Source organism: Galeopterus variegatus, unplaced genomic scaffold, assembly GCF_000696425.1.
Source record: "Galeopterus variegatus unplaced genomic scaffold, G_variegatus-3.0.2 Scaffold132, whole genome shotgun sequence".
In the NCBI taxonomy this organism is placed as follows: Eukaryota; Metazoa; Chordata; class Mammalia; order Dermoptera; family Cynocephalidae; genus Galeopterus; species Galeopterus variegatus.
Window position 1 is genome coordinate 4161 of NW_007726243.1, and position 15510 is coordinate 19670.

The 15510-nt window shown below is 37.4% G+C and overlaps 1 protein-coding gene across 1 annotated transcript in view; it reads left to right on the plus strand.

Moving 5' to 3' along the window:
• The first annotated feature begins 6775 nt into the window (after nt 1–6775).
• Nucleotides 6776–15510, plus strand: part of KIAA1524 (KIAA1524 ortholog) — a 45091-nt gene continuing 36356 nt past the window's right edge. The window contains exons 1-4 of the mRNA XM_008588767.1: nt 6776–6955; nt 10842–10989; nt 12809–12921; nt 13726–13820. Of these exons, the coding sequence (XP_008586989.1) occupies nt 6854–6955; nt 10842–10989; nt 12809–12921; nt 13726–13820 (458 nt within the window). The 5' untranslated portion in view covers nt 6776–6853. The remainder of the gene's footprint in view (nt 6956–10841; nt 10990–12808; nt 12922–13725; nt 13821–15510) is intronic.

A 15510-nucleotide genomic window follows, 5' to 3' on the forward strand; every position in this document is an offset into this window, starting at 1 on the left:
TACGAAAATTTCTCCTGGCACTCCTTTACCTCCTATCAGTAGGATGCTTCTTAGCAATTTCACTGTGGCAACGTGCCCTTTAAATTCTTTCACTTCCTAACTCTTGGCATCCTTCCTGTGTTTTTCCTCCTATCTCAATGTTCCCCCTTACCTGGAACATAGAGGTTCCAGGTCCACAGGGATGATGCAGTCCTCAATGAATCAGACTGGTCCCCAAGCGACTCATCTTTCTCCCACTTCATGAGAAACATTTGTTACCCCCCTCCCTGTCGATGCAGCCCACAACGTTTCCACAAATGTCTCTTCACTTGCCTCTAATCTAAGCTCAGTGGGAACTGTCAGCATTGTGTGGGACCTGTCCACACTCTGCACCACTAACACCACCAAATGCTACTACTCACTTACCCCGTACTCATCCATGCCCTAAAAACGGAATATATTTCCTTTGTAAAACTATGTTATCCCGTTGCCTGCCCCCTAATGCGATTTCCTGTATATTCATTTGGCTTGTCCCTGACATCACCGTCCAGACAGATGGAGGGATGAAGATGGGACTGGGACTAACTTTGCCCCCCCATCAGGAAGTGCCCCCCACTCCCGTAGGGCACTAATTGGATCTTTTTTAATTAGGGCAGGGATCCTTCCTGCAACTGGGAATGGCATAGCAGGCCTTGCTACTGCCTCTCAATTCTATCAAAAACTCTTAGAAGAACTAAGGACAGAAACGTCGGGCCCTTGACCTCCTTATAGCTGAGAAGGAAGGCACCTGCCTCTTCTTGGTAAATGAGTCTGGGGTGATCCAAAACAACATAAACCATTTAAAGGCAAGCATTGATCACCGACGCAAAGGGTTACAAAACACAAAAACACCTTGGGGGTGGCCCCAGTCACTGAACCCTTGGATACCCTGGCTAATGCTCCTACTGGAACCCCTAATGGTGCTGGGACTCAACCTACTTTTTGATCCCTGTCTCTTTTGGTATTTCTCTAATTTCTTGCAGAAACGTACCCAGGCTTTCACCAACCAAAAGTTTGCCAAATTGTTCCTGCGAGGAGGATATCAGCCCCTCAGAACCAGCGACCTTTCCTGGAAGAATATAGCCTCCCCACACGAAACCAATACCCCACCACCTAATTGTTTTACCTGCTAATCTTTTATTTTTTCCATATCTTCACCCATCTCCAGCAGGAAGTAGCTTCAGAAGAATGAGACCTTTGCCCCTTTTTCCCTCTCCCTATACTTAACAAGCTGAAGCAGAGCCACCCAGCCAAGTCAGGCCTAGGTCACACTTACTGTAGTTAACCCACAGACCAGTGAGGAAGAAAGAAATGCACATGGTTTCAACCACTGAGTTCTGAGATGATTTGCTATCCAGCAAAAACTAACACTCTACCCTACCTAAAATTGTCACACCTCATCCCGACTTTGATACTTCCTATTCCTCTTCCTTTTCCCCTCCAAAACACTTATTACTAACATTCACATATTTATTGTCTATAACCCCCATTAAAATAAAAACTCTACTTGAGCAGAAATTTTTTGATTCATTGCTGTATCCCTGAACTTACAAGTGTATCTAGTACTCAAGTATGGTATATGAATGAATGAATAATTAGCCCTATTTTCACACCACTGGTATAATTCCCATATTACAACATTCAGTATTCTACAAACTCTGCAGTTCTGTGAAAACTATAATTCATGCCTTCATTCAGTCTGATTTATCTAACATGACTTAAACTCTAGTTAAAAGAGATTAAAATTTTCCATTTTACTTTTCAGAATTAAAGATGTTTTTTAGGTTTTTCCAGAATAAATTAAGAAGCTGCCCAGCCCTCAACTTGAGTTAAAAGATCCTGAATAAGTGTTGTTCACTTCCTTTAAGCCTGTTTCCTGAAATATAAATTAGGGGAAATACCTATGCGAAATATAAACTACAGACAGTATAAAAAAAATTCACAAAGAGGGATTTTATGCCAATCCTTGAAGAATGAAGGAATTGGATACATAATATTTTACCCTAAAAAGTACCATGTGTTCCTACAACATTCTCTATTTCTCTTAATAGCATTTACTCTGGTTTGTCCACTTCCCCAACAGATTCTAAGCTCATTAGAAAATAACTGGCACTCTGTAAATATTAGATGTATTAATGAATATTAGCATTTTTAAAGGCTATTTACCTGACTGGTTAAAATGGTTATACAGATTTTTTTTTTAAGTGAAATGCATATTCTCACTTTAGCTACTGTCTTTTAAAAAAAATTTGGTATAAAACAAATATTCTTTATAAAAAAATATAGTATGGAAATGTACTAGGCTTTCCAACTTTTAAAAGACTAGGAAAAAAGAAAACAAAGAAAAAAATGTATGTATATGGATTGAATTAATAAAGACAAAAGTAAAATTAGTGATTCTGAAATCAAAGAAAAATGAGAATTAATAAAATGAAAGTTGGCTCTTGAAAAGCTGAACAAAATGGACACAACCCTGGAAAGCCCAACTAAAAAAAAAAAGATAACATTAAAATTAAAAAGGAAATTTAAAACTACGAACTAGACATTAAGAGAATTATGGGAATACTGTGTGCAACTTTAAACCAGTAAGTTTTTAAATCTAAAGATACTAAAAAATATGCTATCTCCAAAATTAACTCGAGGTAAAAATGATTATCAGATCTATAACCATATTAGCAATTCAAATATTTGCTAAAGATCTACCACTAAATATATTATCAAGCTTAATAATTTTATAGGCCAGTTGTATACTAATACAGCCTGTAAGGATCAGATAATTCCTGTGATTCTCATTATTCCACTGCATAAAAGAAGATGAAGCCCTTCCAATTCACTTTTCAAAAGTAACATGTAACCCAAATTCCAAATGATGAAGAAAAAATTATTGAAAATTCTCAATTAGGAAGATAGATATAAGATCCTGAATAAAATACCAGTAAATCAAAACCCGTAACATAGCAAATAGGGGGTTTGTTACTATTGCCTGTGTGACTTTGGGCAGATTACTTCATCCTTCTCTGTCTTCGTTTTTTTTTTAATCTCTATGATGGAGATGATAATAGGATACCTACAGCATGGGGTTATTAAGAAAATTAAGTAAGTAAGAAATTCTTAGAACAGTGATTGGCACATAACAAATGTTCAGTGTTAGTATCATTATTATCCCTAGAACAAAAAAGCAACATAATCCATTGAATAATTTATTATTTTTTTTGGCAGGTGGCCAGTATGGGGATCTGAACCCTTGACCTTGGTGTTATGACCATTACCATTTTAAAGGGGAAAATAAAATACATAAATGTGAACATTTGATAATATTTAAAATAAAACAGACATAAAAGGCAATCTCCTAAACATGATAAAGAATAATTATCACAAGCCAATAGCACAAATTATATTAAAAATTAAAATATTGGTCATTAAATTAATAAAAGATATGCAATATTACCATGATTAGAGATTACACTAATGCAATAAAGACAACTAACACAGGAAAAGATGAAATTATCATCTGCAGATGATATACATAGAAAGTCTAAAGGAGTAAATAAAAGTGATTAGAGATTACACTAATGCAATAAAGACAACTAACACCGGAAAAGATGAAATTATCATCTGCAGATGATATACATAGAAAGTCTAAAGGAGTAAATAAAATTCTAGATGATAAGAGATTTTAGTCAGTAGGCTGGATTAAAGATGTACCCAAAAACCAGTACCTTTTTTTAGAACAGCAATAATTAAAAATTTATAAGAGAAAAAGAGAACCTACTCATAGTCACAAAAAATACATAATACTCAGGAATAAACTTAATGCGAATGGTACAAGACCTTATGACAAACTACATAAGATTTCACTGACCGCAAAATACACCCTGAATATTTTCTATTAACTTCCTCAGCAGTATCTATATCTTCTCAGTCATCCAATTTAGAAATTTGAAATCCCTTCTAGATACATCCCTCGCCTCACTCCTCACATCCACAGTGACCAAGTCCTATCTACTTTACTTCATATATTTCTCACATTTGTCATCTCTTTCCTATCTCCACTTCAATTATGCTGGTTATCCTTTGGAAAGACTCCAGCAAATTAAAGTCTCCTACTTCCAGTCTTATGCTTCTCAAAATCATAGTCCATATAGCTGCCAGACTAATCAATTTAAAACACAAACCTGACGAGATCAAGACCCAGTTTAAAACACAGGTCACCACTGAATTAAGGAGGGAGTCCAAGCTCAAGACTATTAAAGCCTTGAGTCATCTGGACCTATCCTCATCTTCTCCTCCGCCTCCTCCTCTTCCCCCTTTTTGGGGCCAAAAATATGGCTCTGACTTCTCAAATTAAGATATGCAAGCACCTCTGACTAAAGATGCCAAAGCTTCTCACAGCTGCAAACATGATGGTACACCTAACTAAACTTACATTAATTTTGGTGAAGTTTTTTGAGAAAGAAATTATTTGATATTCAATGAATGCAGAAGAGAATGCAAAAATTTGTATGACTATTTAAGCTAAAACACAAGATTTCAAAGAAAGATGGCACTTAGAGCAGGCAGCTTTGAGCTCATTATGAGGAGGTGGATGATGATCCATTTGCCATTTGAGGTGAAAAGTCTAACACTACCAGACTCTTATCACTGCATTTGCTAATGATTATAACTAACACTTAGCGAGACTTGACTTAATGTCAGGCAAGTTGATTCATTACATTGATTAAGTCATTTTACAAAGGTCTCCAAGACCTTGTATGACTTCATCTATACTACTCTGTCCCTGCTTCTCTATCTGCTCCAGCCACATGGCCTCCCTACTGTTCTTGTCACATTGTCATACTTCCATTTCATGGCTTTTGTCCTTACTATTCCCTCTATCTAGAAACCTTTCTCCCCATACAGTAAGGCTCCTTCTTTTTTTTTTTTTTTTTTTTAAAGATGACCGGCAAGGGGATCTTAACCCTTGACTTGGTGTTGTCAGCACCACGCTTACCCAGTGAGCAACCCGCCATCCCTATGTGGGATCCGAACCCATGGCCTTGGTGTTTTCAGCACCGCACTCTCCCAAGTGAGCCACAGGCCGGCCCGGGTAAGGCTCTTTCAACTTCTTCAAGTATTTCCTCAAATGTTGCTTTCTTAATGAAGCCTATCCTGACCTCCCCATTTCCCTTCTCAATCACCAACAATACTCTACAATAATAACTCTGTTCTATTTTTTCTCCATATCATTTTCCTTATTTACTCTTTATTATTTATCGTTTCCCTACCGGAATGTAAGTTCCATACAAGTAAGACGTTTTATTCACTGAATCTCTAGTGCCTAGAACAGTGCCTAGCACATTGTACACTCAGTGAATTACTAAATGTACAATCCTATGAAACAGGTACAACGCTTAGCCATATCTTATGAAGAGACTGAAGCAGTGGGAACTTCTGTTGGATCACACGGCCAAAGGTGGGGCCAGGACTTATAAGCAACCTGGCTCCACTTTTACCAGTCACTGCTTGGTTGCCTCTCATTTATGCGGAGAATTTCAAAAGTACTATCTATTTAGTAAGTTTCCCTTATCAGACATTTCCTTCATCAGACAGTTCCTTTGCAGCAGAAGGGATTTCCTTATCTTGTTCCCTGATTGATAGTACCTAACCCATGTTATATACTCAATAACTGTTTGCAGCATTAATAATGAATACATTAGCTACCCAAAGATTTTTACATGAATGTCTCAGTTGTCCAAATCATTTTAAGTTTTCAGACTAATTTTATTTTTAATATATAAATAAATTCTGCCTGTAAAAATGTAGTGACGCAAAATACGTTCTTTGAATAGACAAAACAATTTCTCAAGAACGATTTAAATAAAAGGACATGAACCCTATTCTCACAATTTCTTACAACCTGGTTTTTAAAGCTTTATTCGTTATTAGCATACATTAAGCAAAACGCTTCAGAACCAATTACTGACTTACTCCTTTATATACACATGTAGAATATTAACTTATCTCTGATGAAAACACGCAAACAATAGTACCATTTTCGTAGACATCGAGATTTATAAAACAATCAACCATGCCAGATACAAACAGACACCTTCACTTACAAAAACTGACGCTAATGAGAACACCCTCCGCAGCAATACCTGGCCCAGGAGTCACCCGGAGGTAGCTTTGTCAAATAAGGTTGACAAATACTATCGTAAGGGCATGGCTAACTTGCCACAGAATGACAATGACCATACGTTTACTCTGAGAAACAATCATTCCTGGGCAGAAGGGGCGGACGTATGAGATTTTAAAAAGAGGCCCCTCCCAGGACGCCTCAAAATCTAGGGCCCAAAGATTCTCCTCCTCAGAGCTCCTCACCGTGTCTAGACTAGGGGGAAGCGACCATTTCTCAGGTAGAGGATGACGCACAAAGGAGAAACCGGCCACCCAGCATGAAAGCCGCAGAAGCACACGAAACAGCGCAAAGAGGAACGAAAACGCCCTTGCGCCGAACCGCCCCTCCACGGAGCGAGCTGCAATCGCGTTTCTCGCGAGATTTCTCGTCTTCACGGGATCTCAAGCTGAAACTTCGCGGCCTCTTAGATAAAGGGGGCTAGGAGGTCCAGCTCCCGAGCCCTTTCACGGACCCACGGAACACTTCGACCCCCAACCAACCCTGCCCGTCATCGAGAACAGTCCCCCAGAGTGCCTAGGGACTTCCGGAGCCCGACCGGAACCGGAAACTTCTGGGAGCGAGTGGGTAGGACCTAAAATCAAAAGAAGAGCGGCGAAAGCTGGAGGCCGCATCCTGCAGAGTGGCGGTGATATCAGGGAGGGGCTGCGGCCGGTCCCCATGGACTCCACCGCCTGCTTGAAGTCCTTGCTCCTGACCATCAGTCAGTACAAAGCCGTTAAGTCAGAGGCGAACGCCACCCAGCTTTTGCGGCACTTGGAGGTGAGGGGTTACAGGGTGGGGGACGGGATGGGCTTTCCCCTAGTAATCCTTAGTTCACGGTGCCGCTGGGGAGTGGCGGCCCCAGCCTTGGAGAGAGAGCGGCTCTTCCCAGCCCCCCTTAGCTGTCTTTTTGAACTGGTAAAGTCGAGTGAGCGTTAGCGTCCAACTCGCTGCAGCAAGAGGAATGAGCGCCTACTGAAGGCTCTCGGAAGAGGGAGGGTGGGACAAAAGGTTGGGAAATTTAGGCTGTGTTTGGGGACCATGTCTTCTCTTCCTTGGCTGCTTGTTTTGGTTTTCCGTCCAAACCAAGCCCTCCCAATATACAGCGATTCTCAGGAACTGGAGGTGGCGAGGAGTCATGATTAAAATTTGTTTTTGCCCTTAGGTAGTTTATAATCTGAATCTGATGCTTACTGCTCTCTTTTGAACTCTAACTTGAAAAATATTGTTTCAACTTCCTTTGATTAAGAAGCAATCCCTCTGACTAGTAAGCGAAAATTTTTTTCTTTACCTAAATATATTGCTCACTTTTTTAAAAATCCTAATCCTGAATTGCTTTCACTTTTTTCATCAATTCCAGTTATTTGTGTCTAGGCTCTTCTGTTTATTTTAGGCTCTTAATCTCCTGCTGTCGTTTGTTATCCTTTCATGGAATTCAAACTAACGTTGACCTGTTTAATTTTTAAAAATAAGTTCAATTAAAACTTACTTTAATTCTCTGATGCAGCTTTCCTCTGTTAACATAGATTGAAATAATTTTAAAATATTCTTTGTTATATTAACCCTGTGATAAAAGGCTAATGTACCAAAGTGTAGCAAAATACTACAGAAAAAGGATAATTGCGAGTGGTAGTCTTTCATTAGCCTTTAGTGAAACTGGAGTGTATTAAATGTCATTGTTCTCTTGAGCTTCTTTGGTGCTCCCCTTCTTACTATTTTAGATGTCCATCTTCTAGGAATTAGGAGATTAGCATTTTAGATACTAGTGTGAAATATTACCTCTCTTAGAGAAAAAAACGGGTGTGTTTGAATTTGAGTGCAATGTTATTGTGAATGAAAGGAGACTTAGAAGAAATTTGGTGCTTAGAATCTGGCTCCTTGATACTGTGTTCCTAAACTTTCAAAGGGTGTACACAAAATGGTTCTACCATTGATGCAAAGGTATGAAGAGCACTGGCTTGAGGTTACTACTCCTAAGGACTTTTCTTTGCAATTGAGAGATAACATACATACAGTGAGCAAAGGGCATTAATCTCAGATGAAGAGCTTGATCTCTTTTTTTTAAACATATGTGTACACTCAAGTGGCTATGACCTGTATCATGACAGAACATTTCCAGCACCCCATATGGATTTTTCATTGTCCCTTCACGTAAGGTTCAGGTAAGTGGACTCATACAATAGGTACTCATGTCTGGCTTCTGCCACTCAATATAATCCATAAAATTCATTCATGTAGAAATATACCAGTACTTCATTATTTTTTATTGCCATATAAAATTCTATTATATGAATGTCCCACAGTATATATTTTCCAGTTCTGGGTAGAATTATAAATAAAGCTGTTACAAACATTTCATACATTTTTTTGTGGTAATATGTACTCATTTCTTTTATATAGGCCATACGGTAGGCTTACGTTCAGTTTTAATTGAAACTGCTAAATAGTTTTCCAAAATATTATGTTATTTTACCTTCCCACCAGTAATATATGAAATTTGCTGTTATTCATCCACACCAATCCTTTGTGTTTTTATATTTCCTAATTTTAACAATTTTGGTGGATAGTATTTATATTTTTAATGGTGAATGTCTTTGTGCAGACCTCATAAGATCAACATCTGACAATGCAAAGAGAGATGGATATCATGTGAAAGGGGATTATTCATTTGTCTTTACTTCTGCTACCATACTTTGTCTTTATAGCCCCATGCATAACCTGAGCTTTGAATTTTCTATGATTGGCAGAATTGAGCTGATGTCATTCTTTTTTTTTTTTTTTTTTTTCTTTTTTTGTCTTTTTTCGTGTCCGGCAACGGATCGCAACCCTCAGTGTCGTGCCCGTACTGGACCGGGACCAGCAACGGGATCGCAACCCTCGGTGTTGCGCCCGCACCTCGCTCAGCCAGTGAGCGGGAACCGGTCTGTATGTGGGATCCGAACCCTCGGTGGGAGTGCCGCCGCGCTCCCAAGCGGCACACTGTAGCAGTGCGCCACCGGGCCGGCCCGAGCTGATGTCATTCTTGATGATGTTAATTCATAGCACTAATCTTGTGTGATGATTAATAGCATGAATTTAGCTATACCAATTTGCCTAGGTATGAATTGCAGTTGTGCTTCTGTATCATCAGTGTGTGCCTCAGTTTATTCATCTGCAAAACAAAATAGTGGCACCTACTTTATAGAGTTATGATGAAGATGAGAAGAGTTAACATATGTAAAGTTCCTAGATCAGTGCCTAGACCAGAGTAAGTGCTATATATGAAAGTACTTCAAAAACTTCATGGAAAAATAGAATTGAATGATAATACAAATCTTTCCATTAACTTTTTGAAGTACCCTCATATTAGGTTATTATTAAAATAAATTATATTTGCATTAAAATATACAGTGTTTACGAGTAAAGGAAAAAAAAGTCAATTTTTTTTTTTTTTTTTACCTTGTACTAAATAATTATTACATGTTAGACTACTTATGTTATGGAGATACAGGTCCAGTCCTGAGGGGAATCATGTTTAAAACACAAAATGTCTTAATCTTGTAGAGGATTAGATATATAAAATAGGCAAACAAGCAATACTCAGAAGGTTCCCTACCCCAAAATATCTGCTACTGATGCATGTAATTTCATCTTCGGACTTATTTTTTCAGTCTTACAGACTTTTATTTTAGTAATGTTGTTAAAACATGTACTCCTTGGGAACAGATAATGTGAAACTCTGTTGTCAGCAAAGCTTTAGAAGAAAAACTGACATGGGTAAGGGGAAAAAAGGATACAGAAAGAAAAGATTAGAGGGAGGCTAAAGCAACCCGCTTAGACCTAATTTTTTAAAATAACTATTTAGAACATATTTAGTCTAATTCTGAGGTAATTAATGGCTTCTTTGTCTTTATAGAAAAGATAGGCTTAATGAATACATTCGTAAAGCATTTTGAAAATTCATGCTTTCTGACACCTGGTTTTGGCCTTCAATCCCAGCTTTACCTTATTACCTTCTTCCCCTCTCTCTCTCCCTCTCCCTCTCCTTATAGTTTATACATTATAAGAAAGGAGAAAAAAATGGAATGACCTTATAAATTTTTCAGTGCCTGGCCTGGCTAATTAAAAGAATATATATTTTTTATCTTCTCTGTAATCTCAACTGCTGGGCTCAGCTATTATCTTTGGGAAGGTACAAGAGTAATCTTGTAGTTACGCTTTGGGCTTCACTTTCCACACTCTTCCCTCAAAGGTGGAATGAGTATACTGGAATTCTTTTATAAAATAAATATATTGGTAGTTGAGTGCAGATTTGTAGTCTATGCCTTCATGGAGTGTTTGATGTAGTGTGGAGGATAAATATCACTGGATAATCAAAAGTTTGCTAATTCATGAAATATAAGTATAATGCACTATAGGGTAGTGTTAACAGGCAAACCTAGCTTAGATGGTGTAAGAGGCTTAGGGAAAGCTTCCTGAAGAAAACGAATTTAAACTGAGATCCAAGTGATTAACTAGTGAAGGAGGGATTAGGTAATCTAGGCAGAGGTAACAGCATGTGTTAATTTTCTAAATTGGAAAAGAAAGTGTCAGTGGCACTATGGAAGAACTGAGTTTTTTATTTGAAATGGAGAAGAGACGAAAATTGGCAACCCTTAACTAAAATATTTTTATTACTATTTTATAGGTAATTTCTGGACAGAAGCTCACACGGCTGTTTACATCAAATCAGATATTACCGAGTGAATGCTTGAGTTGCCTTGTAGAGCTACTTGAAGACTCAAATATAAGTGCTTCACTGATCTTAAGTATTATCAGTTTGCTGTCTCAACTAGGTAATGTATTTAGTTTCTCCTTTTTTCTTTTTGGAAGATGTAGGAATGTAATTTTTTTTTAAATGCAGATTTAGTTATAGAATCACTTGCAGTATGATACATATTCAAAACATTTCATTATTGCAGGATGTCTTAGAGCAATTATGTATTATGAATCTCTTGAAAGAGGAGAATACTGTATGCAGCATTTCTTGAATTATTGGAGCAAGGAATCTGAAGTGTATCAAAGGTTTAGTGTTCTACAAGAAAGAATACACTTTGGGAAATGCTGGCCTACTTTTGAATTAAAAAACAAGCAAACGGGCCGGCCCCGTGGCGCACTCAGGAGAGTGCGGCACTTGGGAACGCAGCGGCGTTCCCGCCACGGGTTCTGATCCTATATAGGTATGGCCGGTGCGCTCACTGGCTGAGTGCGGTGTGGGCGACACCAAGCCAAGGGTTGTGATCCCCTTACCGGTCACAAAAAAAACAGAAAACAAAAAAAATAGATAGATACATAGATAATAAATAAATAAATAAATAAATAAAAAACCAAGCAAACAAAAACCCCACATACACATGATGCCAGTATTAAATACATCACTTGGGGGCCGACCCGGTGGCGCACTGCTACAGTGCGCCGCTTGGGAGTGCGGTGGCACTCCTGACGAGGGTTCGGATCCCACATACAGACCAGCCATTCACTGGTTGAGCGAGGTGCGGGCGCAACGCCAAGGGTTGCGATCCCGTTGCCGGTCCCGGTCCAGTATGGGCGCGACACTGAGGGTTGCGATCCATTGCCGGTCACGAAAAAAGGCAAAAAAAAAAAAAAAAAATACATCACTCGGAAAGTCATAATTTAAGCATAAAATTAATGTATGCTAAGTATAAAAAAAATCTCAGTTGTCAGGAAATATTAACACAGAGCAGCATTTCTTCAGAGACAGATATTTTTTAGATCTATGTTGTCCAGTGTAGTATCCTCTAGCCACATGGGGTTATTAAGCACTTAAAGTGCGATAATGAAGTGAGGAACTGAATTTTTAATTTCTAGTAACCTAAATATAAATAGCCACATGTAGCCTAGTGGCTACAAAATTACCACAAACATACACAGTAAAATGGAATGAATCTTTACTCATTACCACCAACCTTCCTCATCATTTAAGTATTTGCTATAGACTCAATGGTGCTAGCCTAGTGGCTACAAAATTACCACAAACATACACAGTAAAATGGAATGAGTCTTTACTCATTACCACCAACCTTCCTCATCATTTAAGTATTTGCTATAGACTCAATGGTGCAAAGGACATTGTTAAGTAAATTTGCTCAAATGTTAGTGTATTTCTGTTGAATGAATTCCCAGTAGAATTTCCAGGTTATTTTAGAATTCAATAGCCTTTACTAAATTGCTTTCCAAAAAGGCTCTGCCACTTGCAACACCCACCAACCATTTGAATGCAAATGCCTGTCACCTTCAACATTTAAATATATTACAAATTTTTTGGGGTGATAATCTTTTTTATTTATTTTTGTTACATTTATTTTTTTAATTAACAGACTGTATTTTAGGTTTACAGAAAATTGAACTAGTCTTTTAATTGCAAAATTTCTACAAATATATATAAAACAAGTTTTTTCTTTGATATTAAAATTATTCCACATAGAGAAATTAATTGAACTTCTGAATTGGAGGGTATTGGTAAATAAAATTGCCATATCATACTTTTTTTAAATGATAACTTTAAATTTATTTCATATACATTTATTTTTATTTCATTCATGAATATTATATATAAAAATGATGTATTTTGTGTCATTTTATTTTAACTTACAGCCGTGGACAATGAAACCAGAGATTGTCTTCAGAATACGTACAATTTGAATAGTGTATTGGCAGGAGTGGTTTGTCGGAGCAGCATGTGCCACAGTGATTCAGTGTTTTTGCAGGTATACACCCACAGTGTGCTATGACTTAACTATTCTGCCTGCCTTATTCTCAGATCAAAATTGATTAACATACAGTCTACATGCTATTATAATAATACATGATTAGGCACAGTTCTTGTCATTAACACCGGGTTGGACACACATATACTATTTAAATGTTTCTAGAAAAGGAAAGCTTACCCACATCTAGCACCATTATTGAAGAGAAACAAATCTACAATATAACTGGCCTGATTTATAAACACAGATGTCTGCATTTTGAGATGGAAGCTATTCATTTAAAAATTATAATTTGAGTTGGCATCTAGTCTCAATCTGTTGAGGAAACATTCTACAAAAATTAAAGCTATAGATATAGTCTTTAATGCGTATCCAACACTCTTATAGCCTTTATATTTCATCGACTCTAAAATGCCATCAGTTGTAAGAAAGGAAAGCATCACGATTAAACTGACATGCAATTTTAGAGCTGGTAAAATGCGAAAAATATATCTTAGAATTGATGGAATATGAATGTGTTTCATCCTGCATTCAAGTATTCAAGTTTAAGATGATAAATGAACGATGTTGACAATGATGCTCTATTTGTGACAGAATATATAGAAATAGGTGAATCGGGAGATGAACCTTGAGATTCTTAGTAGTCTCATTTCTTTGTATGTATTTTTTAAAAAAACTTTTAAGAAATGGAAAAGTTCTTGCCTCCTAAAATGATGACATGTTCAGAATATCCACAATGTCCACTCTTGTGAGCACGTAAAATATATTATATGTTTATATTCATAACTATGTTTTTATTCTCAGTGCATTCAACTTCTGCAGAGGTTAACATATAACGTCAAAATTTTTCATTCTGGTGCCAATATAGATGAATTGATTACATTCCTGATAGATCATATGTGAGTATGCAACCAAACATGTAACCAAATAATTTATTGGTTTAGTTTAAACTAAAACCATGTAATCAATTTTAGAAAATTTTTCTAACTTTTTACACTCAGACTTTTTTTTTTTAACATTTATACATATTTGTGGAGTACAGTGTGTTGCTTCAGTACATGTGTATACTTCACAGTGATTCACTAAGGGTAGATAGCGTACTTTTGTGCCCATTAGTTCACTACTTCTCCTTCCCCTCCTGGCCTCTGGTAACCATTATTGTACTCTCTACTATGAGAACCACTTTTTTTGTTTTTCCATTTTGTGTTATTTTTATGGATTCCACGTATGAATGAGATCATGTGGTATTTGTCTTTCTCTGCCCAGCTTACTTCACTTAGCATGATTTTTCCAGTTCCATCAATGTTGCTGCAAATGATAGGATTTCATTGTTTGTTTATAGTCAAATAGTATCCTATTGTGTATATATATCATAGTTGTTTTGTTTTGGCAGCTGGCCAGTACAGGGATCTGGGGATCCAAACCCTTGACCTTGCCATTACCAACGCTGTGCTCTTACCAACCTGCCAGCCTACCACAGTTTTTTTTATCCATTCATCCACTGATATACATTCAGGTTGATTCTATCTCTTATTTATTGTGTATGGTGTTGCAGTAAACATAGGAGCACAGGTGTCTTTTCTATAGATTGATTTTGTTTTCGTTGGATACATACCCAATAGTGGGATAGCTGGGTCCTAAGGTAGATCTATTTTTAGTTCTCTGTGGAACATCCATACTGTTTTCCAAAATGGCTGGACGAGTTTACGTTACCACCCACAATGTAGGAGAGTTCCCTTTTCTGCGCATCCTCCCCAGCATTTGTTATTTTCTGCCTTATTGATAATAGCCATTCTAACTGGAGTGACATGATATCTCATTGTGGTTTTAATTTGCATTTCCCTGATGATTAATGATCTTGAGAATTTCTCATGTGCTTGTTGGCCATTTGTATGTCTTCTTTTGAGAAATGTCTGTTCAGGTTCTTTGCCCAGTTTTTAACTGAGTTATTTGATTTTTTTGCTGCTGAGTTAATTGAGTTCCTTATATATCCCAGATACTAGCTCCTTCTCTGATGTGTAGATTTATAAACACTTTCTCCCATTCTGTAGGTTGTCTCTTCACTTTCTTGATTCTATCCTTTGCGGTGCAGAAGCTTTTTAGTTTGATATGGTCTCATTTGTCTAATTTTGCTTGACTTGCCTGTGCCTTTGTAGTCTTATCCGCAAAAGTGCAGCCCACTCCCATTTCGTGTAGTGTCTCCCCTATGTTTTCTTCCTATGTAGTTTCATAGTTTCAGTTCTTAAATTTAGGTCTTCAATTCATTTTGACTTGAGTTTTATGTATAGTAAGAGATAGGGGTCTAGTTTCAGTCTTGAAAATATGTATGGATACCCAGTTTTCCCAGCAACATTATTGAAGAGGCTGTCCTTTCCCCAGTGTATATTTTTCACACCTTTGTTGAAAATCAGTTGGCTGTAGTGCACAGGTTTATTTCTGGGCTCTCTATTCTGTTGCATTGATCTATTTGTCTGTTTTTATGCCAGTGCCATACTGTTTTGGTTACTATAGCTTTATAGTACATTTTGAAGTCAGGTAGTGTGATGCCTCCAACTTTGTTCTTTTGGTTCAAGATTGCTTTACCTATAC